Source organism: Scyliorhinus canicula, chromosome 21 (genome assembly GCF_902713615.1).
Source record: "Scyliorhinus canicula chromosome 21, sScyCan1.1, whole genome shotgun sequence".
NCBI classification, from domain to species: domain Eukaryota; kingdom Metazoa; phylum Chordata; class Chondrichthyes; order Carcharhiniformes; family Scyliorhinidae; genus Scyliorhinus; species Scyliorhinus canicula.
The window spans coordinates 5,626,728-5,652,686 of record NC_052166.1 but is presented as its reverse complement, the minus strand read 5'-3'; the positions used below and the strand labels follow the sequence as shown (position 1 = coordinate 5,652,686).

At 51.5% G+C, this 25,959-nt stretch overlaps 1 protein-coding gene across 2 annotated transcripts; it reads right to left on the bottom strand.

Annotated features, from left to right (window-relative positions):
- LOC119955933 (deoxyribonuclease-1-like) lies at positions 1–25,099 on the bottom strand. 2 transcript variants are annotated; one of them, XM_038782591.1, is made up of 8 exons: positions 24,398–25,095; positions 10,650–10,738; positions 7,358–7,444; positions 5,261–5,370; positions 3,624–3,736; positions 3,293–3,450; positions 649–745; positions 1–498 (listed from the first exon to the last, which is right to left on the bottom strand). In XM_038782591.1, the coding sequence occupies exons 1-8, from the start codon at positions 24,521–24,523 to the stop codon at positions 427–429; spliced, it is 852 nt and encodes a 283-aa protein (XP_038638519.1). In that variant the 5' UTR covers positions 24,524–25,095; the 3' UTR covers positions 1–426. The 2 variants fall into 2 exon arrangements, with proteins under 2 accessions (XP_038638519.1, XP_038638520.1); XM_038782592.1 differs by lacking the exon at positions 7,358–7,444 and having other exon boundaries at positions 24,398–25,099.
- Between the last annotated feature and the right edge of the window lie 860 nt (positions 25,100–25,959).

Sequence of the window (25,959 nt, the reverse complement as noted above, 5' to 3'; positions counted from 1 at the left end):
ACCCACGGGGAGAACATGCAGACTCCGCACAGTGACCCAGCGGGGAATCGAACCTGGGACCCTGGAGTTGTGCTAACTGTGCTGCCAGTGCAGACTCTAGGGCCAAATGGCTGCCTCCTCCACTAAGGAAACAGAAACCAATGTTCCATTGTCATATTGTGGCCATAAGGTCAATGGAGGGGTGATGATCGGAGATAATGATTAATTCTGCGCAAGCCTAACTAACCACTGCTATTGCGAATACAGAGTTTACGCAACTAAGACATCAGCTAGTGGAGCACTTGCTGAAATGTGAATCAGGGGCCCCTGAAAATCAGACGGGGTTCTTGAGCAAATCTCCCAGGGGAGGAGGAAAAACACAGCGACCCGTGGCGAGTTATTCTCTGCAGTCGTGCTGATGAATGTTGGTCTTGTCCGGGGAAGAGGTCACAGTTCATAGTGGACGGCCTCCAGTTTGAGTTTCACCTCCACCGGGTAATGGTCGCTCACCTCCACTGCCTGCAGAATCAAGTGGGCAAAAGGAGAGCGGTTAATAATGCTTTTATTTTAATGACGAGAGAGCTGGTGGTTAATTGGAGAGAGAGGGGGGGGGGGGGGGGTGGTTAGCCACCCCAGGCATGAACTGTCAGAAATATTCCTCGTGCTCACCTCTTTCTCGGTGAGTTTGAACTCCTCCTGGACGTTGAACACCTTGGCCGACCCAGGCACGAGAGCTTTGAAAAAGTTCCAGCCGTGCACGATGATCCTGTGGACGAGAAGGTTTGCGTGAATTGGATGATGCAATTGAGCAGGGGAAATAAATATACACACACACACGCACAAGACAAACAGATATAGAGGGGGTGTAAAGGAAAATAAAAGTCTCTGCAGATGGATGTCTTCCAGTATGCCTTTCTTCAGTTTGGATGCCTTTGCTTTCAGGCTGGAGCTCACTGTCCCTTCCTGGTTTCCCTGAAAACCACCCCCCATGAGTAGGACCCAACCCCCGCCTGTCACCGGGCAGGATACAGCCTTTTGCCACCAGCTGACCAATCAAACTGATTGCTCAGGCGCCAGAAAGTCTGAGCTGTTCGAGAGCTAAATCTCCAGTGGCACGGTGTACTACTTTGCAAACTCTGTGCAGTGATTAGCGCATTTGGGATTGTTCCCAAATGGTGGGATCAGTTGTGACCATTTGAAATTTGGCATTCTTTTGAGGTTTTCCTCATTTTTGTTTTTGAAGATATTTTATTCCACAAACTTTCAATATTTTACAATATACAAAGCCCCACCCTGAGCAAATGTCACTTTTTCCAGGGTTAAAAAAATCCCTAACAGGCCACGCCAAGGCACGGGGTGGAGAAGCTGACCTCCGCCTCAACAAGACCTGCCTGTGGGCAAATCAGCGAGGCGAAGGCTAAAAATATCCGCCCCGCACACCATGCCTGCTTGGGTTCACCCCTGGGGAGAGGCTGTTGACCTGTTCTGAGTGGGAAGATATTCGGTCATTGATCAGCTCTTTGGAAACACCACAGAGCACAGACGGGAAAGCAACGAGGTAGGTCGCAGTGGGAAGGTTGCAAAGACAGTCTTCCCGAAGTCCTGCATAATTCCTGAAATGCCCTGTATCAGCCCAAACTACGCGCACAACTCCAGATCCTCCATTTCCTTGATCCTTCCCCCCCCCCCCCATCCCAGGAACTTGTATCCATCCTCCCCGGTTCGACTCTGTGATTCCTCCTAATCGGCATCTCCCCCCGACCCAACTACCTCCAGATCTTCAGCGTGGCCACCACCTCACCGAATACTTCCCTGGGGCCACCGGGAGCAGCGCTATTCCATCCCCTGAATCTTCTCTGCGTTCGCCGCTCACAAGAAATAGATCAAATTTGGGAGGCCTATCTGCAGTATCGCCTTCCTCATCCGTGCCAACCTTCCTAATCTGTGCCACCTTCCCCACCCAAACAAAACGGGGAAATCAGCTGGTCCAACCCCTTAAAATAGCTTTGGCCAAAAAGACCGGTAGCCAACAGAGGGACATTGACCCACCCCCAATGTCAGCCTTCACCCTCCGCACCAAGCCAGTGAAATTGAACATCTGGGTTACCTGAACCCCCCCCCCCCAGGTCCCTAATGTTTGATGCTGCCAAACAAAATGGCAGTCCCTCCTCCCGGCGAGGGACAATATACTCGCTTTTCCTTAAATTCAGTTTGTACCCTGAAAAAGTCCCAAACCTCTGAAGCAACTCCATAATGCTCCTCACCAAAGACTTCAGCTCCGCAATATGCATCTCAGGGAGCACAGGGCTATGCTCCACTCCCCATTGCAAGGGCTCTTTAGCCAATGCAAACAGAAGGGGTGATATAGGCTACAGCATCCCTGCCTGGTGCTGTGCCAAATACCCTGAATTGATACTACTCGTGTGCATGCTCGCCGTCGGCTCCTAATACAGCAGCTGCATCCACGCCGCAATCCCAAATTTCTCCAACGCCGCCATCAAATCACTCCACCGGATCAAACGCCTCCTCTGCATCTAATGCCAGCCCCAACTCCTCCCATTGTACCCTGAAGGTGGCAACGCAGGTGGATAGAGTGGTCAAGAAGGCATACAGCATGCTTGCCTTCATTGGACGGGGTATTGAGTACAGGAGTAGGCAGGTCATGTTACAGTTGTATAGGACTTTGGTTCGGCCACATTTGGAATACTGCGTGCAGTTCTGGTCGCCACATTACCAGAAGGATGTGGATGCCTTGGAGAGGGTGCAGAGGAGGTTCACCAGGATGTTGCCTGGTATGGAGGGTGCTAGCTAGGAAGAAAGGTTGAGTAGATTAGGATTGTTTTCGTTGGAAAGACGGAGGTTGAGGGGGGACCTGATTGAGGTATACAATATTGAGAGGTATGGACAGGGTGGATAGCAACAAGCTTTTACCAAGAGAGGGGGTGTCAATTACAAGGGGTCACGATTTCAAGATGAGAGGGGTTAAGTTTAAGGGAGATGTGCGTGGAAAGTTTTTTACGCAGAGGGTGGTGGGTGCCTGGAACGCGTTACCAGCGGAGGTGGTAGAGGCGGGTACGATAGCATCATTTAAGATGCATCTGGACAGAGGGTGGGGAACAGAGGGAAGTAGACCTTGGAAAATAGGAGACAGGTTTAGATAAAGGATCTGGATCGGCGCAGGCTGGGAGGGCCGAAGGGCCTGTTCCTGTGCTGTCATTTTCTTTGTTCTCTTTGTTCTTCACTCTGCCAGAGAGGGCACCATACTTGAGGACAACGGTCTTCCCTTTACGGACCCCACCTGACATTCGGTTACCTGTCGTACGCGCAGTCCGTCCTCGCACTGGCCGTCGTGTCTTGGTTATCGCCGATGAGCCAGAAGAAGCCTGGCTTGTTGCGCAGTCGGATGGTTTCCCAGTCCTTTGCCGACACATACCTGCAGTCCGCGTTCAGGTCTCCCAGGATCATGATGTCCTGCGGAAGGTTTGTGGAGAGGGAGAAACAAAAAAAAAAAACGAGTCGTTTACAGGGACTGGCAGAACGAGGGCTTTCTGCCTGGCTTGGCACTCTGTCCGTCCCCCCCCCCCCGCACACCTACAGCACCTATCTCTGCTCCTCTCCACCCCTCCCCACCCTGACTCACTTACCTCAATGTCCCATTTAGCTCTCACGTCCAGAAACACATTGTACAGCTGGTCAATCTCGTTCACGGCTTCTCCCGGGGGAGCATGAAGAGGGATCAGGACAAAATCTTTAATGGCTGCAAGGACAAGAGGGAGGTGGGTGAACTTGGACTTGGCATCCAAAACGCGTCGACCGACTGACTCGTACTGTGCTGGTCAATGATTTGGGAGGTGGGTCAGGACTTACAACAAGCAGTGCACGGAGTCTATAATACGCAGGCATAAACTACAGAGTTTATACAATGGCACGCTGCAGCAAACAGGCTAACTAGTCTATTTAAACAGCACAGTCCACAGAACAGCACTCTACAGCAAACAGTCCACAGCAAACAATCTACAGCAAACAATCTACAGAGTCAACAAACAAAGAAAAGTACAGCACAGGAACAGGCCCTTCAAGCCCTCCAATCCTGCACCAACCGTGCTGCCCATCTGAAATAAAATCGTCTACACTTCCGGGGTCCGTATCCCTCTATTCCCATCCTATTCATGTATTTGTCAAGATGCCCCTTAAACGTCACTATCGTATAGGCTTTAAACATTGCACTACAGCAAACAGTCTAGAGTATTTAAACAGTCTACAGGGTCTATTTAAACAGCACACTTCTATAAACAGCGAACTACAGCAAACGGTCTACAGAGTCTATTTAAACAGCACACTACAGCAAACAATCTACAGGGTCTATTTAAACACCACACTACAGCAAACAATCTACAGGGTCTATTTAAACAGCACACTACAGCAAACAGTCTACAGGGTCTATTTAAACAGCACACTACAGCAAACAGTCTACAGAGTCTATTTAAACAGCACACAACAGCAGTCTACAGAGTCTATTTTAACAATGCACTACATGTCAGTGGGCTACAAGCTTGTTCACTAACTGGCCCCATGGGAAAGAAATCTACGCAGGCAGAAATCAGCGGAATGTGGCAACCCTGCGCGTGGGAGTCGGCAAAATGTCTCATGGGCCACTCAGAATCCAGATTGGTGTGCCCCCCCCCCCTGGGCCGCAAGTTACCCACCACTGCTCTACAGAGACTACACAGGGGCACGCTATTGCAAACAGCCCACGGAGTTCGTGAGCCGCGCCACGGGGAACCACCCCCCCGGCAAAGGCAGGGCGAGGTCTGTTGAGCGGCGGATAGTTAAGAGAGCACAGATTGTGTCAAACCCGTTTCTGTCCCTTGCGGGGCTTGAACCGTCAGAGGCCCCAGCGGCATTCTCAGTCGGCAGCAGGTTTTTTTGAGTGTGCGCTGTCGGTATAATGTGTTGGGCTTTAGATTGAGGGACGAAATAAACCAATTCTGGCGAAAACAGGAGTGAGGTGCTTCAGAGGAACTTCTGAGAATGCTTCCGGGGATGAGGGGGGCTTCAGATCCATGGGTGGACTGGAGAAGCGGGGACTGCACTCGGGAGCAGAGAAGGCGGGGCACTCTTGCAGAGGGCCAGCACAGACACAAGGGGCCAAATGTCCTCCTCACATGCCAGGGCTATTCGTCAGTTGCTACAACGTGACATGCCTGACCCAATCAATCCCTTGCAAAACTCTCAAAACAATTGACTAGCCGTTGGCTGGAGCACCATCTCATTTCCTTACCTGTTCTAGGCGAGGAAAAGCGCACAATTAGCGGCTCTCGGGCAAAGGTTTGCAGACCTTTCTTGCCACCTTTGTACTGGTAACTACTCGTAATCTTCACCATGTCTGACCTTGCAGAGGGAAAAGACAAGAGAGGACAGATTGTGTCAAACTCATTCCAGTCCGTTTCTGTCCCTTGTGGGGCTATCAGCGAGGTGAAGGCTAAAATGGCCACTTGCGGGACCCAGGCCCCAAATGCATACGCAGCACCGCCGAGATGGTGTTTAAAAACCTCCCCTCCAATACCTTTCCAGCTTCGGGCAGGGTCGAAACAAATGCACATGGTTTGTGGGGCATCCTCCACCCCCTCAAAGAGCTGGCTCATCCGTGATTTTGTGAGGTGCGCCCTATACACGTATCCATTGTAACAGCCCCAACCACGCGCATGAGGTTAAGGCATTCACTGCTGGCAGCACCTCACACTACAGACCCTATTCCATTGCCACCTCAACCTTTCCTCCCAAAAAACAATACAGCACAGGAACAGGCCATTCGGCCCTCCAAGCTTTCTCCGACCATAGTACCTGCCTAAACTAAAATCGTACGCACTTACGGAGTCCGTATCCTTCCATTCCCACCGTTTTCCTATATTTGTCGAGATGCCCTAGTACTCGACTATCCACTCTGTCCATGCAAGTCCTAATCTTGTAGACCTCTATCAGGTCGCCTCTCAACCTCCATCGTTCCAGTAAGAAAAATCAGAGTTCAATCTAACCTTTCCTCATAGCTAATGCTCTCCATACTTCACCTTAAATCCCCCCCATGAACACCCTATCCGCCTCCAGAATCCTCTCCTAAATCGCCGATACCACCCCCTTTCTCCATCCCAACAAGCTAGCAAACAGTCCACAGAGTCTATTTTAAATGACACAGTAGGCAACAGAATACTGAGGCCTAGATAGTGTGGATGGGGAGAGGGTGTTTCAAGGGAGGGAGGGACCAGAACTCGAGGGCACAGCCTCAGACTGAACTGACGATACTTTAAAACTGAGCTGAGGAGGAATTTCTTCAGCCAGAGGGTGGTGAATCTGTGGAACTCTTTGCCGCAGGAGGCTGTGGAGGCCAAATCACTGAGTGTCTTTAAGATAGAGATAGATAGGTTCTTGATTAATAAGAGGATCGGGGGTTATGGGGAGAAGGCAGGAGAATGGGAATGAGAAAATATCAGCCATGATTGAATGGCGGAGCAGACTCGATAGGCCGAGTGGCCTAATTGTGCTATATATTATGGTCTACTGAAATAGCACACAACAGCAAACAGTCTACAGAGTCTATTTCAACAGGGAACTGCAACAATCCCTTCATGCCTGTAATCAGCCTGGTGAATCTCCATTGCAATCCCTCCTGGGGGCAAGTGCCTTAGGTAATAAGACCAACACAATATTTCGAGTGTGGACTCACTAAAGTTTTGAACAGAGGGTATGAAGGGATTATTGGAGGGGTGGGTGGGGAGAGACAGAGAGGAAAGTGATGTTGAGGCCCCGGTCAGATCTTGCCTGGGGGAGCACCCCCGACGGGTCGAAGGGCCTCCTACTAGTTCTGATGTAATGGTCACAGGGTAAGGGTCATTCCCTCATTTCCCCCGTCTTATACTTTTCCGGTCTCATTTTTGATGCATGGGTGATTAATGGACCTGTGACTTTAAGCCAAGTAACCTCCTCCAGAAAATGAGGAATTCTGAGGTTAGAGGAGCGAACGCTCTGCTAGTGTCGGCTGCTTTGAATAGAGGCTTCAGTCTTCTCAGCACCAGAGATAGACGTGGGGTTGATTGATTAGCTGGGGGGGCAATGAATTGGCCCAAAAGGCCAAACTCTGCCTGGTAATAGGTAGCGATTGGACATAAGTAAACAGTAATTTAAATCTACAAATCTGTTGACTAATTATTGGGCAGTGAAGGGCCCCAAGTCTTTGGGTATTTTTACTAGAATTATTGCTTAATTCGCTTGTGTTGTGACTCCGGAACCTGTGGGGGTGAAATTGACCGCCCTAGGCCGGGGTGTCATGCACAGCTCTCCCCACAGTGTCGAGCTATCGTTCCGCTCGCCGGGGCAGATGTACCTGTATATGAAGACGTACTGCTCCTTGTACTTTCTCTCCCCAAGCCTCTTGCTGGCCAGGTACACGTACTGGTGATGCTGGTCGTAGCTGTAGAAAAAAACAGGAACGTTTTTGTGGGAGCACGGTATCTCACACCAGGAAGAGAGGCAGTGCGGCAACGTAGGAGGCTCACAAGGACAAATCACATCTATCGTGCATCCCGAAGGTGCGAGGGTGAAAGACGTTTTCACCCTGAGCCACGGGCGGCGATGTCCGGGACAGGCAGCCAAAAGCTCAGTCACAGAGGGCAGTTTTTAAGGAGTGTCTTGAACAGCTTTGCCCCCCCCCCCCCCCCCCCCAACCCACCCTCCCACCCCGCCCCAGGTAGCTGAAGGCACGGCCGCCAATGGTGGAACGATGGGAATGGGGGCTTGCTCCTGAGACCGGAATTGGAGGAGCGCAGAGATCTCGGAGTGTTGTCGGAGATGACTAGGGACTGGAGGAGGTTACAGAGATAGGGAGGGTTGGAGGGGCTGGAGGAGGTTACAGAGATAGGGAGGGTGGTAGTGGCTCAAGGAGGTTACAGAGATAGGGAGGGTTGCAGGGGCTGGAGGAGGTTACAGAGATAGGGAGGGTTGCAGGGGATGGAGGCGGTTACAGAGATAGGGAGGGTTGTAGGGGCTGGAGGAGGTTACAGAGATGGGGAGGGTTGTCGGGGCTGGAGGAGGTTACAGCGATAGGGAGGGTTGTAGGGGTTGGAGGAGGTTACAGAGATAGGGAGGGTTTAGGGGCTGGAGGCGGTTACAGAGATATGGAGGGTTGTAGGGGCTAGAGGAGGTTACAGCGATAGGGAGGGTTGTAGGGGTTGGAGGAGGTTACAGAGATATGGAGGGTTGTAGGGGCTAGAGGAGGTTACAAAGATAGGGAGGGTTGTCAGGGCTGGAGGAGGTTACAGGGATAGGGAGGGTTGTAGGGGCTGGAGGAGGTTACAGGGATAGGGAGGATTGTAGGGGCTGGAGGAGGTTACAGAGATAGGAAGGGTTGAAGGGGCTGGAGGTTACAGAGATAGGAAGGATTGTAGGTGCTGGAGGAGGTTACAGAGATAGGGAGGGTTGTAGGGGCTGGAGGAGGTTACAGAGATAGGGAGGGTTGCAGGGGCTGGAGGAGGTTACAGAGATAGGGAGGGTTGCAGGGGATGGAGGCGGTTACAGAGATAGGGAGGGTTGTAGGGGCTGGAGGAGGTTACAGAGATGGGGAGAGTTGTCGGGGCTGGAGGAGGTTACAGCGATAGGGAGGGTTGTAGGGGTTGGAGGAGGTTACAGAGATAGGGAGGGTTTAGGGGCTGGAGGCGGTTACAGAGATATGGAGGGTTGTAGGGGCTAGAGGAGGTTACAGAGATAGGGAGGGTTGTCAGGGCTGGAGGAGGTTACAGGGATAGGGAGGGTTGTAGGGGCTGGAGGAGGTTACAGAGATAGGGAGGGTTGTAGGGGCTGGAGGAGGTTACAGAGATAGGGAGGGTTGGAGGGGCTGGAGGAGGTTACAGAGATAGGGAGGGTTGCAGGGGCTGGAGGAGGTTACAGAGATAGGGAGGGTTGCAGGGGATGGAGGCGGTTACAGAGATAGGGAGGGTTGTAGGGGCTGGAGGAGGTTACAGAGATGGGGAGGGTTGTCGGGGCTGGAGGAGGTTACAGCGATAGGGAGGGTTGTAGGGGTTGGAGGAGGTTACAGAGATAGGGAGGGTTTAGGGGCTGGAGGCGGTTACAGAGATATGGAGGGTTGTAGGGGCTAGAGGAGGTTACAGAGATAGGGAGGGTTGTCAGGGCTGGAGGAGGTTACAGGGATAGGGAGGGTTGTAGGGGCTGGAGGAGGTTACAGGGATAGGGAGGATTGTAGGGGCTGGAGGAGGTTACAGAGATAGGAAGGGTTGAAGGGGCTGGAGGTTACAGAGATAGGAAGGGTTGTAGGTGCTGGAGGAGGTTACAGAGATAGGGAGGGTTGTAGGGGCTGGAGGAGGTTACAGGGATAGGGAGGATTGTAGGGGCTGGAGGAGGTTACAGAGATAGGAAGGTTTGTAGGGGCTGGAGGAGGTTATAGGGAGGGTTGGAGGGACTGGAGGAGGTTACAGAGATAGGGAGGGTTGTAGGGGCTTGAGGAGGTTATAGAGATAGGGAGGATTGTCGGTGCTGGAGGAGGTTACAGAGATAAGAAGGGTTGTAGGTGCTGGAGGAGGTTACAGAGATAGGGAGGGTTGTAGGGACTGGAGGAGGTTACAGAGATAAGGGTTTTAGGGGGTGGAGGAGGTTACAGAGATAGGGAGGGTTCTAGGGGCTGGAGGAGGTTACAGAGATAGGGAGGGTTGTGGGGCTGGAGGAGGTTGCAGAGATAGGGAGGGTTGTAGGGGCTGGAGGAGGTTACAGAGATAGGGAGGGTTGTAGGGGCTGGAGGAGGTTACAGAGATAGGAAGGTTTGTAGGGGCTGGAGGAGGTTACAGAGATAGGGAGGGTTGTAGGGGCTGGAGGAGGTTATGGAGATAGGGCGGGTTGTAGGGGCTGAAGGAGGTTACAGAGATAGGGAGGGTTGTGGGGCTGGAGGAGGTTGCAGAGATAGGGAGGGTTGTAGGAGGTTGGAGGAGGGCGAGTTGTGGGCTCTGTGAAGCCACTTGTGCTACCGCGCTGCCCTGGTTGTGGGGGGTGAGACCTACGCAGACACGGGGAGAACGTGCAAACTCCACACTGACAGTGGCCCAGGGCCAGGGATCGAACCCGGCTCCTCAGCGTCGTAGGCAGCAGTGCTAACCACTGCGCCACCCTGACTCAGGTGTGAGTTGATCCGCAGGGTTGGGGAAGTGGTGAGGGGCAGACTTTTGCGTGAGCTGACGTTTTGGGAGAGAATAACATAGGAGAGCAGCCAAGGGAGTGACAGAACCGTCGAGTCTGGAGGTAACGAATGCCCGGACGAGGGTTTCCACAGCGGATGAGCTGAAACAGGGAGGCGGTCTTTGTGACAGCGTGGGTATGAGGTCGGAAACTCATTTTGGTGTCAAATACGGCACCAAAGTTGCGACTGGACTGGCTGAACCGCGGCCAAGATGGAGCCAGTCGCTGTGGTAACAGAGAGGGCCCAAAAGCCTAACTCCACGACGCAGGCCTAACCCTCGAAGGGAGGCCTCCCTCGGCAGGATGCCAAGCGGATGGTCCACATCCTGGCTTCAGGCCTTGCCACGCAGATGGCCACTGGACACACTCAACGTAAAGGTTGGGGGGGGGGGGGGAGCGGTGTAGAAGGAGGGGGCAGGATATGGGATGACCCTCACCTGTTCAGGTCTTGAAGTAACTGGTCCACCACTGCACCGGACGAGTCGCGGACCTCCATGAGCAGGCAGATGTCACATCGCGCCACGATCTATACGACAACATAAGCAGATGTGAGATTATTCTCGTGATGTGGTGGGGGGGAGGGGGGGGTGGCAGAGAGAGAACTGGGGATTTACAAAGGAATTGGATCTCTCTGAAAGTGGGGGTCAAAAGTACGAGAGCGTCTATTGATCAGGCGACCCCCTTCTGCATGTGTAGGCCCCAAACCATTGTGACCCCTTGATGAGACCATCAATTCACGCGACACGTGGTTAGAAGTGAACAGTGGTTTTAATCGTCTTACAACAGAGCCTGCCTGTGACACGATGAACTCCAGATGAACTGCAGGCAGGCTCTCAGCATCAACCTTTATATTTCCGGTTAGGGGGGGGGGAGGAGCCATGGGTGGAGCCAAGGGTGGAGCCCAGTACAAACTCCCGTACACTCCCAGTGCATCTCCCCCTAGTGGCAGAGCAGCACAACTGCTCGTTTGCCGAACTTACAGAGACATAGTAATACAGTGTGAATTACGCTACTGTGATTCACCACATTCACCCCCTGTAAAAAAAATCAAGTCCGGCGGGGGTGGTGGCTTACAGATTGAGTCTGTCCGGTGGCCGAGTTGTCCGCTGTGATTGGCAGAGCACCGGGGTTGCAGCCCCTTCTGGTGGCTGGATGAGCACCGTCGGTTGGGGTATGATGGCGGACTCCGGGGGCGATTCCGCCCGAGCTTCGTACCCGTCTGGTTCGACTGGGGGCGCTGGGAGCCAGCTGGCGCGTGTGCGCGAAAAAAATGTAGCGAACTGGTAGGTGCGGGGGCGTGGGGGGGTGAGTTGGGTGGAATGTAATGTGAGGGGTACCTCAGCGGTGGTAGTGGGGGGGTGGATCCTGCAGGCGCTAGGTCCCGGAGGGATACAGTGTCCTGACGGCCGTCAGGGAACTCTACGAAGGCGTATTGGGGGTTTGAATGCAGTAGGAGCACTTTCTCTACGAGTGGGTCAGTTTTGTGCGCCCTGACGTGCTTCCGGAGGAGTACAGGGCCCGGTGTCTTCAACCATGCCGGGAGCGAAGCCCCCGTGGTATTGCCCCTGGAAAAGATAAAGAGCCGCTCGTGAGGGGTCTGGTTGGTAGCGGTACATAAGAGGGACCTAATAGCGTGGAGCGCGTCTGGGAGAACTTCTTGCCAATGGGAGATCGGATGATTCCTGGACCGGAGGGTCAGTAGGACGGTCTTCTAGACCGTCGCATTCTCCCTCTCCACCTGCCCGTTCCCCCTGGGTTGTAGCTGGTAGTCCTGCTCGAGGCGATGCCCTTGTCGAGCAGGTACTGACGCAGATCGTCGCTCATAAAGGACGAACTCCGGTCGCTGTGTACGTAGCTGGGGAAACCAAACAGGGTGAAGATACTATGCAGGGCCCTAATGACTGTGTGGGAGGTCATATCGGGGCACGGGATAGCAAAAGGGAATCGGGAGAACTCGTCAATTACATTCAGGAAGTACACATTCCTGTTAGTCGAGAGAAGTGGCCCTTTGAAATCGATAGCGAGGCGCTCAAAGGGCCTAGAAGCTTTAACCAGGTGGGCCCTGTCTGGTCTGTAGAAGTGCGGTTTGCACTCTGCACAGATCGGGCAATCCCTGGTGATGGCTTTTACCTCCTCGGTGGAGAAAGGCAGATTTCAGGCTTTGACGTAGTGGGCGAGCCGGATGACCCCCGGGTGGCAGAGGTCATTGTGGATGGTTCTTAAGTGGTCGCTCTGTGCGCTGGCGCACGTCCCGCGGGACAGGGCATCCGGGGGCTCGGTGAGCTTCCCCGGTCAATACATATCGTAACTGTAGGTGGAGAGTTCGATCCTCCACCTCAGAATTTGTCATTTTTAATTTTGCCCCTTTGCGAGTTGTCAAACATGAAGGCAACCGATCTTTGGTCGGTGATGAGGGTGAACCTTCTACCTGCGAGGTATTGCCTCCAGTGACGTATAGCTTCCACAATGGCTTGAGCTTCCTTTTCGACCGAGGAGTGTCGAAGTTCCGAAGCGGAGAGGGTTCGGGAGAAAAATGCGACTGGTCTCCCTGCCTGATTTAATGTGGCTGCAAGAGCTACCTCTGAGGCTGCAAGAGCTACCTCTGAGGCGTCGCTCTCGACCTGGAAGGGGACGGATTCATCCACCGCCCGCATGGCAGCTTTGGCGATGTCCTCCTTGATGCAGTTGAAGGCCTGGCGAGACTCAGCCGACAGGGGGAAAAGTGTGGCCTTAAATAGTGGGCGGGCTTTGTCCGCATATTGAGGGACCCACTGGGCGTAATACGAGAAGAATCCGAGGCACCGTTTGAGGGCCCTGGGACAATGAGGGAGACGGAGTTCTAAGAGGGGGCACATACGGTCCGGGTCGGGGCCCAGGACTCCGTTTTCCACGACATAGCCGAGGATGGCTAGCCTGGTCGTGCGGAAAACGCATTTCTCCATGTTGTAAGTGAGGTTGAGTTTCTGGGCCGTCTGGAGAAATCGATGGAGGTTGGCGTCGTGGTCCTGCTGGTCATAGCCGCAGATGGTGACGTTATCCAAGAACAGAAACGTGGCCCGCAGCCCATACTGGTCCACCATTCGGTCCATTGCTCGTTGGAACACCAAAACCCCAGTAGTGACGCTGAAAGGGCCCCGGAGGAAATGGAAGAGGCGGCCATCGGCCTCGAATGCCATGTAGTGGCGGTCCTCCGGGCGGATTGGGAGCTGGTGGTATGCAGACTTCAGATCCACCGTGGAAAAAATCCGATACTGGGCGATCTGATTCACCATGTCTGCAATCCTGGGGAGGGGGTACGCGTCGATGAGCATAAACCGATTAATAGTCTGACTATAGTCCATTACCATTTGGAATTTTTCCCCGGTCTTGACGACCTCCACCTGAGCTCTCCAGGGGCTGTTACTGGCCTCTATGATCCCCTCACGTAAAAGCCTCCGAACCTCGGATCGAATGAACACCCTGTCCTGTAGGCTGTACCGCCTGCTGCGGGTGGCTACGGGTTTACAGTCCGGAGTGAGGTTGGCAAAGAGAGGAGGGGGGGAGATTCGAAGCGTGGCTAGGCTGCAGAGAGTGAGTGGGGGTAGGGGTCCGCCAAAGCTGAGGGTGAGACTCTTGAGATTGCACTGAAAGTCGAGTCCCAATAAGAGTGAGGCCTTTTGGCCCTTCGAGCCTGCTCCGCCATTCATCACGATCATGGCTGATCATCCAACTCAATAGCCTAATCCTGCTTTCTCCCCATAGCCTTTGATCCATTCTCCCCAAGTGCTATATCCAGCCGCCTCTTGAATATATTCAATGTTTTAGCATCAACTACTTCCTGTGGTAATGAATTCCACAGGCTCGCCGCTCTTTGTGTGAAGAAATGTCTCCTTATCTCTGTCCAAAATGGTTTACCCTGAATCCTCAGACTGTGACCCCTGGTTCTGGCCACACCCCACCCTCGGGAACATCTTTCCTGCATCTACCCTGTCCAGTTCTGTTAGAATTTTATAAGTCTCGATGGGATCCCCTCCCTCATTCGTTTGAACTCCAGCGAGAACAATCCCAACCTAGTCCATCTCTCCTCATGTGACAGTCCCGCCATCCCTGGAATCAGTCTGGTAAACCTTTGCTGCATTCCCTCCAGAACAAGAACATCCTTCCTCAGAGAAGGAGACCAAAACTGCGCACAATACTCCAGGTGTGGCCTGGGAACACCTTTTTCTTGGCAAATGGGACCGCTTCAGCACAGTGGACTAAACAGCTGGCTTGTAAAGCAGAGCAAGGCCAGCAGCGTGGGTTCAATTCCCGTACCAGCCTCCCCAAACAGGCACCGGAATGTGGCGACTAGGGGCATGTCACAGTAACTTCATTTGAAGCCTACTTGTGACTATAAGCGATTTACAAAGTGCTCAATTCGCCCGAGTGTGTGAGGGGCGAAGGCTCACAAGCGAGTGAGAAATTGAGCTACACCACTGACTCCGGGAGCGTTTCATGTATAGATTTAGTTACTCTCACAAGTCCACAGTGATTGCAAAACGTTCCAAATTCCACAGTCATTTTTGGAAGGCGGGACAGTCTGTAGCTAACTTTGTTGTTGAATTGCGCCGGCTCTCCGACCATTCTGAGTTTGGTGCATCTTTGAAAGACATGCTTCGGGACAGACTAGTTTGCGGCATTAACGAAGATGGCACTTGTTGGGAGAGACCACGCTTACTTTCGAGAAGGTCCCAGAAATTTCTCAGGGCACGGAAGTGGCTGCCAATAACGCAAAAGATATTCGGAAGGCCAAAGGCAGCCCGTAGGCCGGTGCACTGCATCAAGTAGAGAAAGAAGCCGCAAGTCAAAGGAAAAGACAGTGGAGTGTTTTCAGTGTGGAGGGTCACAGTATGTGAATCATTGTAAGTTTATGGACGATGTTTGTCACCAATGCAACATGAGGCACTTAGTGAAGACGAGAAAGTCGAAGACTGAGCCAGGGACTGGAAATGCAAGGAACCCCAGTCGACAGTGCATTGCTTGGAAAGCTCAGATCAGGCAGAGGAGCTCCATCACAACACATTTAATATAAGTGAGGGACTTGCAGAGCCTATTAATCCAACAGTGGAGGACAATGGACAGAACATCACAAAGGGGTTGGACACAGGAGCCTCTGTATCGGTAATCAGAGGGGAGACCTTCAGGAAGATTTGGGACTCTAAGCAGGTACCAGCCCTTACTGAGGCAGGAATCAACCTTCGGAAGTACACCGGCGAGGCCATATCATTGTGTGGAGCGTTAGAGGTAGACATCGCCAAGAACAGCCAAGAAGAGCGAGCACAGCTCTTGGTAGTAAAATGCCATGGGCCCAGTCTGCTCAGGCATGACTGGCTCAGAAAAATTCAGTGGGATGAGATAAAGCTCACAAAAGTGGCAGAGGACGTCATTCAGAAATAATCTGAGGTTTTCAAAGGTGAATTGCGGTTTCAGTTAAATTGTTCATAGGCCCTCAGGCTAATCCTCGCTTTTTCAAACTGAGGACGGCGCCCTACACCCTGAAAGGCAAAGTGAAGGAGGAGTTGGAGCAGCTGCAAAGGCTGGGAATCATTGAGCCCATTCAGTTTTCACATTGGGCAGCTCCAGTTGTTCCTGTTTTCAAAACTGATGGTACTGTACAGATACGTGGGCATTACAAACTTGCCATTAATCGGGTTTCCAGGCTGGACGCTTACCCATTGAGGAGGGTATTCTCAACCTTTGCAGGAGGCAAGACATTTTCCAAACTAGACATAAGCCAGGCCTGTCAACAACTCTTGCGAGAGAAAGATTCGAAGCAGAACATGGCTATCAACGTGCACAAGATGTTGTACAAGTTAATCATTCGGTTCTCGGCATATCCTTTGAGGAGGTAACAAGGAAGTTAGACAAAGGAGAACCAGTGGACGTGATTTATTTACATTTCTAGAAGGCCTTTGACAAGGTGCCGCAAAGGACACTTAGAATTAGAATTAGAACAGTACAGCACAGAACAGGCCCTTCGGCCCTCAATGTTGTGCCGAGCAATGATCACCCTACTCAAGCCCATGTATCCACCCTATACCAGTAACCCAACAACCCCCATTAACATTATTTTTTAGGACACTAAGGGCAATTTAGCCTGGCCAATCCACCTAACCTGCACATCTTTGGACTGTGGGAGGAAACCGGAGCACCCGGAGAAAACCCACGCACACACGGGGAGGATGTGCAGACTCCGCACAGACAGTGACCCAGCCGGGAATCGAACCTGGGACCCTGGAGCTGTGAAGCATTGATGCTAACCACCATGCTACCGTGGTGCCCTAAAATTTAGAGTACCCAAATATTTTTTCCAATTAAGGGGCAATTTAGCGTAGGCCAATCCACTTAACCTGCACATCTTTGGGTTGTGGGGGTGAAACCCACGCAGACACGGGGAGAATGTGCAAACTCCACACGGACAGTGACCCAGGCCCGGGATACGAACCCGGGCCCTCAGCGCCGTAGGCAGCAATGCTAACCACTGTGCCACCCGTAAAACTGCTCAACACTGTTCAATAAGTTAAAAGCCCATGATGTTCAGGGTAAGATTTTGGCATGAATGGAGGATTGGCTGACTGGCAGAAGGCAGAGAGTTCGGATAAAGGGGTCTTTTTCAGGATGGCAGCCGGTGACTAGTGATGTGCCTCAGGGGTCTGTGCTGGGACCACAACTTTTCACAATATACATTAATGATCTGGAAGAAGGAACTGAAGGCACTGTTGCTGAGTTTGCAGATGATACAAAGATCTGTAGAGGGACAGGGAGTATTGAGGAAGCAAGGAGGCTGCAGAAGGTCTTGGACAAGCTAGGAGAGCGGGCAATGAAGTGGCAAATTAAATACAATGTGGCAAAGTGTGAGGTTATGCACTTTGGAAGGAGGAATTTAGGCATCGACTATTTTCTAAATGGAGAAATGCTTCGGAAAGCAGAAGCATAAAGGGACTTGGGAGTCTTTGTTCACGATTCTTTTAAGGTTAATGTGCAGGTTCAGTCAGCAGTTAACAAGGCAATTGCAATGTTAACATTCATGTCAAGAGGGCTAGAATACAAGAGCAGGGATGTACTTCTGAGGCTGTATGAGGTTCTGGTCAGACCCCATTTGGAGTATTGTGAGCAGTTTTGGGGCCTGTATGTAAGGAAGGACGTGCTGGCCTTGGAAAGGGTCCAGAGGAGGTTCACAAGAATGATCCCTGGAATGAAGAGCTTGTCGTATGAGGAACGTTTGAGGAATCTGGGTCTGTACTCGTTGGAGTTTAGAAGGATAAGGGGGGGGATCCTATTGAAACTTACAGGATACTGCGAGGCCTGGAAAGAGTGAACGTGGAGAGGATGTTTCTACTTGTGGGAAAAACTAGAACCAGAGGACACCATCTCAGACGAAAGGAACGATCCTTTAAAACATAAGAACATCAGAACTAGGAGCAGGAGTAGGCCATCTGGCCCCTCGAGCCTGCTCCGCCATTCAATGAGATAATTTCTGATCTTTTGTGGACTCAGCTCCAGTTTCCGGCCCGAACACCATAACCCTTAATCCCTTTATTCTTCAAAAAACTATCTATCTTTACCTTAAAAACATGTAATGAAGGAGCCTCAACTGCTTCACTGGGCAAGGAATTCCATAAATTCACAACCCTTTGGGTGAAGAAGTTCCTCCTAAACTCAGTCCTAAATCTACTTCCCCTTATTTTGAGGCTATGCCCCTAGTTCTGCTTTTACCCGCCAGTGGAAACAACCTGCCCGCATCTATCCTATCTATTCCCTTCATAATTTTATATATTTCTATAAGATTCCCCATCATCCTTCTAAATTCCAATGAGTACAGTCCCAGTCTACTCAACCTCTCCTCGTAATCCAACCCCTTCAGCTCTGGGATTAACCTACTGAATCTCCTCTGCACACCCTCCAGTGCCAGTACGTCCTTTCTCAGGTAAGGAGACCAAAACTGAACACAATACTCCAGGTGTGGCCTCACTAATATCTTATACAATTGCAGCATAATCTCCCTAGTCTTAAACTCCATCCCTCTAGCAATGAAGGACAAAATTCCATTCGCTTTCTTAATCACCTGTTGCACCTGTAAACCAACTTTTTGAGACTCATGCACGAGCACACCCAGGTCTCTCTGCACAGCAGCATGTTTTAATATTTTATCATTTATATAATAACCCCTTTTGCTGTTATTCCTACCAAAATGGATAACCTCACATTTGTCAACATTGTATTCCATCTGCCAGACCCTAGCCCATTCACTTAACCTATCCAAATCCCTCTGCAGACTTCCGGTATCCTCTGCACTTTTCGCTTTGCCACTCATCTTAGTGTCATCTGCAAACTTGGACACATTGCCCTTGGTCCCCAACTCCAAATCATCTATGTAAATTGTGAACAATTGTGGGCCCAACACTGATCCCTGAGGGACACCACGAGCTACTGATTGCCAACCAGAGCAACACCCATTAATCCCCACTCTTTGCTTTTTGTATTAATTAACCAATCCTCTATCCATGCTACTAATTTACCCTTAATGCCATGTATCTTTATCTTATGCAGCAACCTTTTGTGGCACCTTGTCAAAGGCTTTCTGGAAATCCAGATATACCACATCCATTGGCTCCCCATTATCTACCGCTCTGGTAATGTCCTCAAAAAATTCCACTAACTTTGTTAGGCATGACCTGCCCTTTATGAACCCATGCTGCGTCTGCCCAATGGGACAATTTCTATCCAGATGCCTCGCTATTTCTTCCTTGATGATAGATTCCAGCATTTTCCCTGCTACCGAAGTTAAGCTCACTGGCCTATAATTACCCGCTTTCTGCCTACCTCCTTTTTTAAACAGTGGTGTCACGTTTGCTCATTTCCAATCCGCCGGGACCACCCCAGAGTCTCGTGAATTTTGGTAAATTATCACTAGTGCATTTGCAATTTCCCTAGCCATCTCTTTTAGCACTCTGGGATGCATTCCATCAGGGCCAGGAGACTTGTCTACCTTTAGCCCCATTAGCCTGCCATCACTATCTCCTTAGTGATAACAATCCTCTCAAGGTCCTCACCTGTCATCGCCTCATTTCTATCAGTCGCTGGCATGTTATTTGTGTCTTCCACTGTGAAGACTGACCCAAAAAACTTGTTCAGTTCCTCAGCCATTTCCTCATCTCCCATTATTAAATCTCCCTTCAGGGCAGCACGGTGGCCTAGTGGTTAGCACAACCGCCTCACGGCGCTGAGGTCCCAGGTTCGATCCCGGCTCTGGGTCACTGTCCGTGTGGAGTTTGCACATTCTCCGCGTGTCTGCGCGGGTTTCGCCCCCACAACCCAAAAATGTGCACAGTAGGTGGATTGGCCATGCTAAATTGCCCCTTAATTGGAAAAAATAATTGGGTAATCTAAATTTATTTTTTTTTAAAATTAAATCTCCCTTCTCATCCTCTAAACTAAAGGACCACTCTTTTTTGTTTTTTGTTTTATATATTTGTAGAAACCAAGAAAAACAGAGATGAGGAGGAATTTCTTCAGCCAGAGGGTGGTGAATCTGTGGAACACTTTGCCGCAGAAGGCTGTGGAGGCCAATTCACTGAGTCTCTTTTTAAAAAATAAATGTAGAGTTTCCAATTCATTTTTTTCCAATGAAGGGGCAATTTAGCGTGGCCAATCCACCTACCCTGCACATCTTTTTGGGTTGTGGGGGTGAAACCCACGCAGACACAGGGAGACTGTGCAAACTTCACAGGAACAGTGACCCAAGCCGGGATCGAACCTGGGACCTCGGCACCGTGAGGCAACTGCGCCACCGTGCTGCCCCACTGAGTGTCTTTAAGACAGAGATAGATAGGTTCTTGATTAATAAGGGGATCAGGGGTTATGAGGAGAAGGCAGGAGAATGGGGATGAGAAAATATCATCCATGATTGAAGGAGTAGACTCGATGGGCCGAGTGGCCTAATTCTGCTCCCATGTCTTATGGTCTTATCCTCCAGTCCGACGATCTTCCAAAGGATGACCGATTATGAAGCTTTCCTCAGATTACCGTCAACTTGGATGAAATATCAATTTCGGGAAAGACTGAGGCGGAGCACCTCAGCACCCTGGATTGAGATTTTCCGATCCGGGATTGAGTCTGAAACGGGGCAAGTACATTTTTACTAACACAGTATTAAAATATATTTAATATCAGCAGAAAATGGTTTACGATTACACCATAAACAAAGCAAATCAATACAGTTACAAAAACCCTTAATTGCTATCTTTACTTCCGCTAAAACAACAGAACCACCTCTGACCCCAATCCACTTTTAAATATAGTTAGCACTCAGGAATACTCGCTACACAGCGATCTCTCGGATACTACACTTTGAGAATGAGAGATGTTTTGAGATCGTTTTAAAGAAGTAGACATGCCCCCCCCCCCACCCCCACCCCTGTCAGAATAATGCAGAATCGCTGTCTGTATTTCTGCAGAAAACCTTCTCAGCTCACCTTCCGTCCACAAACTAAAACTGAACGGTTTGGATAGAAACTGCTTTGATTTCTGTGTACATCCCAATCTAAAACTAAACTGAACACCTGACCTGCTTCAGGCCCTGCCTCCTCCCATTAACTACAGCATCTTACTAAACTGAACACAATGTCTCTAATTAACTACTCCACAGGGGACCCTCTTAATCTTGCTGAGTAGGAAAGATGGCTAATATTGTGCCCTGGGGGATGATGGTAAAAGAGGCCAATAGATTTGAAAAAACTGCAACCCTCTGCAGAATGAATTTGGTGAGATCAGACAGAACGATGGCTTGCGACAGGACGTTTTGCTGATAATACTTTGTTTTGGAACAGTGAGAACAAGGGTCTCTCTGGACGAATAAGGCCTGTGGGCCACATGATTGTTTATATGAATGAACTATAAAGAACATTTTTACTAACACAGTATTAAAATGTATTTAATATCGGCAGAAAATGGTTTACGATTACACCATAAACAAAGCAAATCAATACAGTTACAAAAACCCGTAACTGCTATCTTTACTTCCGCTAAAACAACAGAACCATCTCTGACCCCAATCCACTTTTAAATATAGTTAGCACTCAGGAACTAAAACCTTATAAAATGGGAGGGACTTCTGAGATTTCAACAGCGATAACCCGGCGATCAACACTCGCAAGAAAGGACTCCAAGTTTGGAAGATCACAATGCACACCCTCCAGAGCGAGTTTGGCCAGGCTCTCTCCACCTGGTAGTATTTTTTTTAGATCAAGTTGTGAGTCTCGAAACTTATGTAACTGTTCAAATAAGAAGAGAGTTAAACAAAAGTTGCATTAAAATCAAGCCGTTGTGAGTACTGATTTGTCCGTTTTGTCAGTTGACACCAACAGGAGGGCAGCAACAAGCTAACCAAAGGCCCATTCGACCAAACTTTTACGATGCTTTAATTGCACCTCGGTCTCCAAAAAGGCCGAGCTGCCTGGCAAACCAGGAATTTTAAAAACACTGATGCACAGACCAGTCCAGGCTGTTAACCCTTACTGTGCCAAAAATATACAATTCAAAACATCAGAAATTCATACATTACTTGCAGTACTGTGTTTGCTCCACCGTACCTACTTATGCACAAAGAAATCGCCAGGATGTGGCGACTCGGGGCTGTTCACAGTAACTTCATGTAAGCCTACTTGTGACAATAAAAGTTATTATTCAAATTGGCTGCCTGGAGTTATTCTGAACCAAAGTGGTCCAGTATCTTTGGCAGTGAAATTGAACAATGGAAGAGTTGGTGGCGGGTACCAAGATCTTATTTGTCTGCATCATAACTCTCAGTTCCAGATTACACCAGAGAAGGAGGTGGCTGTGTAAATTCAGCAAGACGTGGCTCCTGCTGTCCCAGGACGTCAGTGGGCTCTACTTCAGGAGACGGACACTCATGCACAGATATGCAACTTACTCCTGCGCCCGCAGGTTTAGTTGGCACAAGTCAGGAGTGTAATGGAATGAGGCCAGCTTCAACAACACTCGAGAAGCTCGACACCATCCAGGACAAAGCAGCCCCGCTTGATTGCTCCCCCTTCCGCAAACATTCAAACCCTCCACCCACCGACGCACAGAGGCAGCCGTGTGCATCATCTACAAGATGCACTGCAGGAACTCACCAAGGTTCCTGAGGCACCACCTTCCAAACCCACGACCACTAGCATCTCGAAGGACAAAAGCAGCACAGATACCTGGGAACCCCACCAGCTGAAGGTAATTTCATTATATTTCTGTCTTAAAAGGGGAGTAAAACCCAAGGTCGGCAAAATGTTAGTGTTATTATTAGGCATCTTTTTATTTAAATTCATTACTGATGTCATCAGTAAGTGCTGTAACGTCATTAGTTGTTGTAACTGGTGTATATTCATATTTAACTCATTAATTCTGATTCTATTCTGTTCCTGTTTTTACGAGGTTTAGCTAGCTGCTCCTATTTTTGAGCCCATATTGCATTTTCAACTTAATTGTTTTATATATTAAAGATTAACTTTCAGCACGGTTTCAACTTCCTATTTTTCCCTGACCCCATGGCACTCGACACTGACCCACCGACCGCACGGCGCTCCCCCAGCACTGACCCTCCGACCGCACGGCGCTCCCCCAGCACTGACCCTCCGACAGTGCGGCACTCCCCCTGTACTGACTCTGACAGCACGGCGCTCCCCCAGCACTGACCCTCTGACCGCGCGGCACTCCCCCAGCACTGACTCTAACAGCACGGCACTCCCCCAGCACTGACCCTCCGACAGTGCGGCACTCCCCCAGCACTGACCCTCTGACCGCGCGGCACTCCCCCAGCACTGACTCTAACAGCACGGCACTCCCCCAGCACTGACCCTCCGACAGTGCGGCACTCCCCCAGCACTGACCCTCCGACAGTGCGGCGCTCCCCCAGCACTGACCCTCTGACCGCGCGGCACTCCCCCAGCACTGACTCTAACAGCACGGCACTCCCCCAGCACTGACCCTCCGACAGTGCGGCACTCCCCCAGCACTGACTCTGACAGCACAGCGTTCTCTCAGCACTGACCCTCCGACAGTGCGGCACTCCCTCAGCACTGACCCTCCGTCCGCACGGCGCTCCCTCAGCACTGACCCTCTGACAGGGCGGCGCTCCCCCAGCACTGACTCTGACAGCATGGCGCTCCCTCAGCACTAACTCTCCGACAGTGCGGCGCTCCCCCAGCACTGACCCTCCGACAGTGCGGCACTCCCCCAGCACTGACTCTCCGACAGTGCGGCACTCCCCCAGCACTGACTCTGACAGCACGGCACTCCGCGAGCACTGACCCTCCGACAGTGCGGCACTCCCTCAGCACTGACTCTCCGACAGTGCGGCACTCCCTCAGCACTGACTCTCCGACAGTGCGGCGCTTCCCCAGCCCTGACTCTGATAGTGCGGCGCTCCCTCAGCACTGACTCTCCGACAGTGCGGCGCTCCCCCAGCACTGACTCTCTGACAGTGCGGCACTCCCTCAGCACTGACTCTCCGACAGTGCGACGCTCCCCCAGCACTGGCTCTCTAACAGCACGGCACTCCCCCAGCACTGACCCTCCGACAGTGCGGCACTCCCCCAGCACTGACCCTCCGACCGCACGGCGCTCCCCCAGCACTGACCCTCCGACGGTGCGGCGCTCCCTCAGCACTGACCCTCCGACCGCACGGCGCTCCCCCAGCACTGACCCTCCGACAGTGCGGCGCTCCCCCAGCACTGACTCTCCGACAGTGAGGTGCTCCCTCAGCACTGACCCTCCAACAGTGTGGCGCTCCCTCAGCACTGACTCTCCGACAGTGCGGCGCTCCCCCAGCACTGACCCTCCGACAGTGCACCGTTCCCTCAGCACTGATCCTCCGTCAGTGCGGCGCTCCCTCAGCACTGACCCTCCGACCGCACGACGCTCCCTCGGCACTGACCCTTCAGCCGCACGGCACTCCCTAACCACTGACCTTCCGACAGTGCGGCGCTCCCTCAGCACCGACCAGCCGACTGTGCACTGTTCCCTCGACACTGACCCTCCAACTGCGCGACAGTCCCTCAGCATTGACCCACCGACTGCGCATTGCTTCCCCAGCACTGACCCACCGACTGCGCACCGCTCCCTTAGCACCAACCCTCCTGGGCTTCGGCCAGGTTGACCGACCACGTACCTTGGTAATAATTTCCATGACCACCGGCTTGGCTCCTTTCGACTCTCCAAAGCACTGGATATTGAAGGAGCAGATACGGAAGCAGCGAGAACTTGCCAGGGTGCATAGAAAGAGGAACCATCGCATGTCTGGAGCTGTGACTAAACAAGCGAGTGAGAGCGTGAAAGAGCGCGTTTGTGAGTGCGAGACAGTGCGTGCATGAGTAAGCGTGAGAGGTTGCAAGAGTGGGAGGTAGTGAGAATGAGTGCAAGTGAGTGTGTGTGTGAAAGAGAGTGAGGAGTGGGTGCGAGAGTGTGAGAGAGAGAGAATGTGAGCTGATGGAGCCTGCGAAGGCAGTGTTTGAACTTACAGAGACCTGGTTGGTGGTCCACACTGAGTAGAGGTTGCAGGAGATAGCGAGCAGGAACATGCCCCGCAGTCTATTGTCCAGCAATCAGCCATTGAGTGCTGTTTGCAGTGTCAGCAGTGAACTCCAGAACTGGTTTTGTCTGTGTCACTGTGTGCCTCTGTCAACCACTGATAAAATCTGTCAGCGGTTCAGTTTTCTCTTCATGATTAGGTGTTGCAATTAACCCCTGGCACCATCCCAAAATAGGCAGAAAAGGTAACAGTGAAGGCAATTGCAATGTTTGCATTCATGTCGAGAGGGCTAGAATACAAGACCAGGGATGTACTTCTGAGGCTGTAGACGGCTCTGGTCAGACCCCATTTGGAGTATTGTGAGCAGTTTTGGACCCCGTATCTAAGGAAGGATGTGCTGGCCTTGGAAAGGGTCCAGAGGAGGTTCACAAGAATGATCCCTGGAATGAAGAGCTTGTCGTATGAGGAACGGTGAACATTCTGGGTCTGTACTTGTTGGGAGTTTAGAAGGAGGAGGGGGGATCTTATTGAAACTTACAGGATACTGCGAGGCCTGGATAGAGTGGACGTGGAGAGGATGTTCCCACTTGTAGGAAAAACTGGAAGCAGAGGACACCATCTCAGACCAAAGGGACGACCCTTTCGAGGGGGGGGGGGGGGGGGGGGGGGTGAATCTGTGGAACTCTTTGCCGCAGAAGGCTGCGGAGGCCAAATCATTGAGTGTCTTCGAGACAGAGATAGATAGATTTCTGATCAATAAGGGGATCAGGGGTTATGGGGAGAAGGCAGGAGAATGAGGATGAGAAACATATCAGCCATGAGTGAATGGCGGAGCAGATGCGATGGGCCAAGTGGCCTAATTCTGCTCCTACGTCTTATGCTCACCACTCCATATTTGTCCAGGGCGATCTTGGGGGATTTTGTGTCTGCTCGAATGTTATACCCAGAATGTGACCGGCCTCAGATTGAGCATCGAGGGCTTTAGCCCCCAAACTGGTGACTCAGGCCTTCGAAACCAAAACCAATATCCCCAGAGTCCGTGTTGAGGAAGCACACCATTGGAGGGTCGGCACTGAAGGAGTGCTTCTCCCGAGGGTCCGTGCTGAGGAAGCTCCACACCATTGGAGGGTCCGCACTGAAGGAGTGCTTCGCCCGAGGGTCCGTGCTGAGGAAGCTCCACACCATTGGAGGGTCGGCACTGA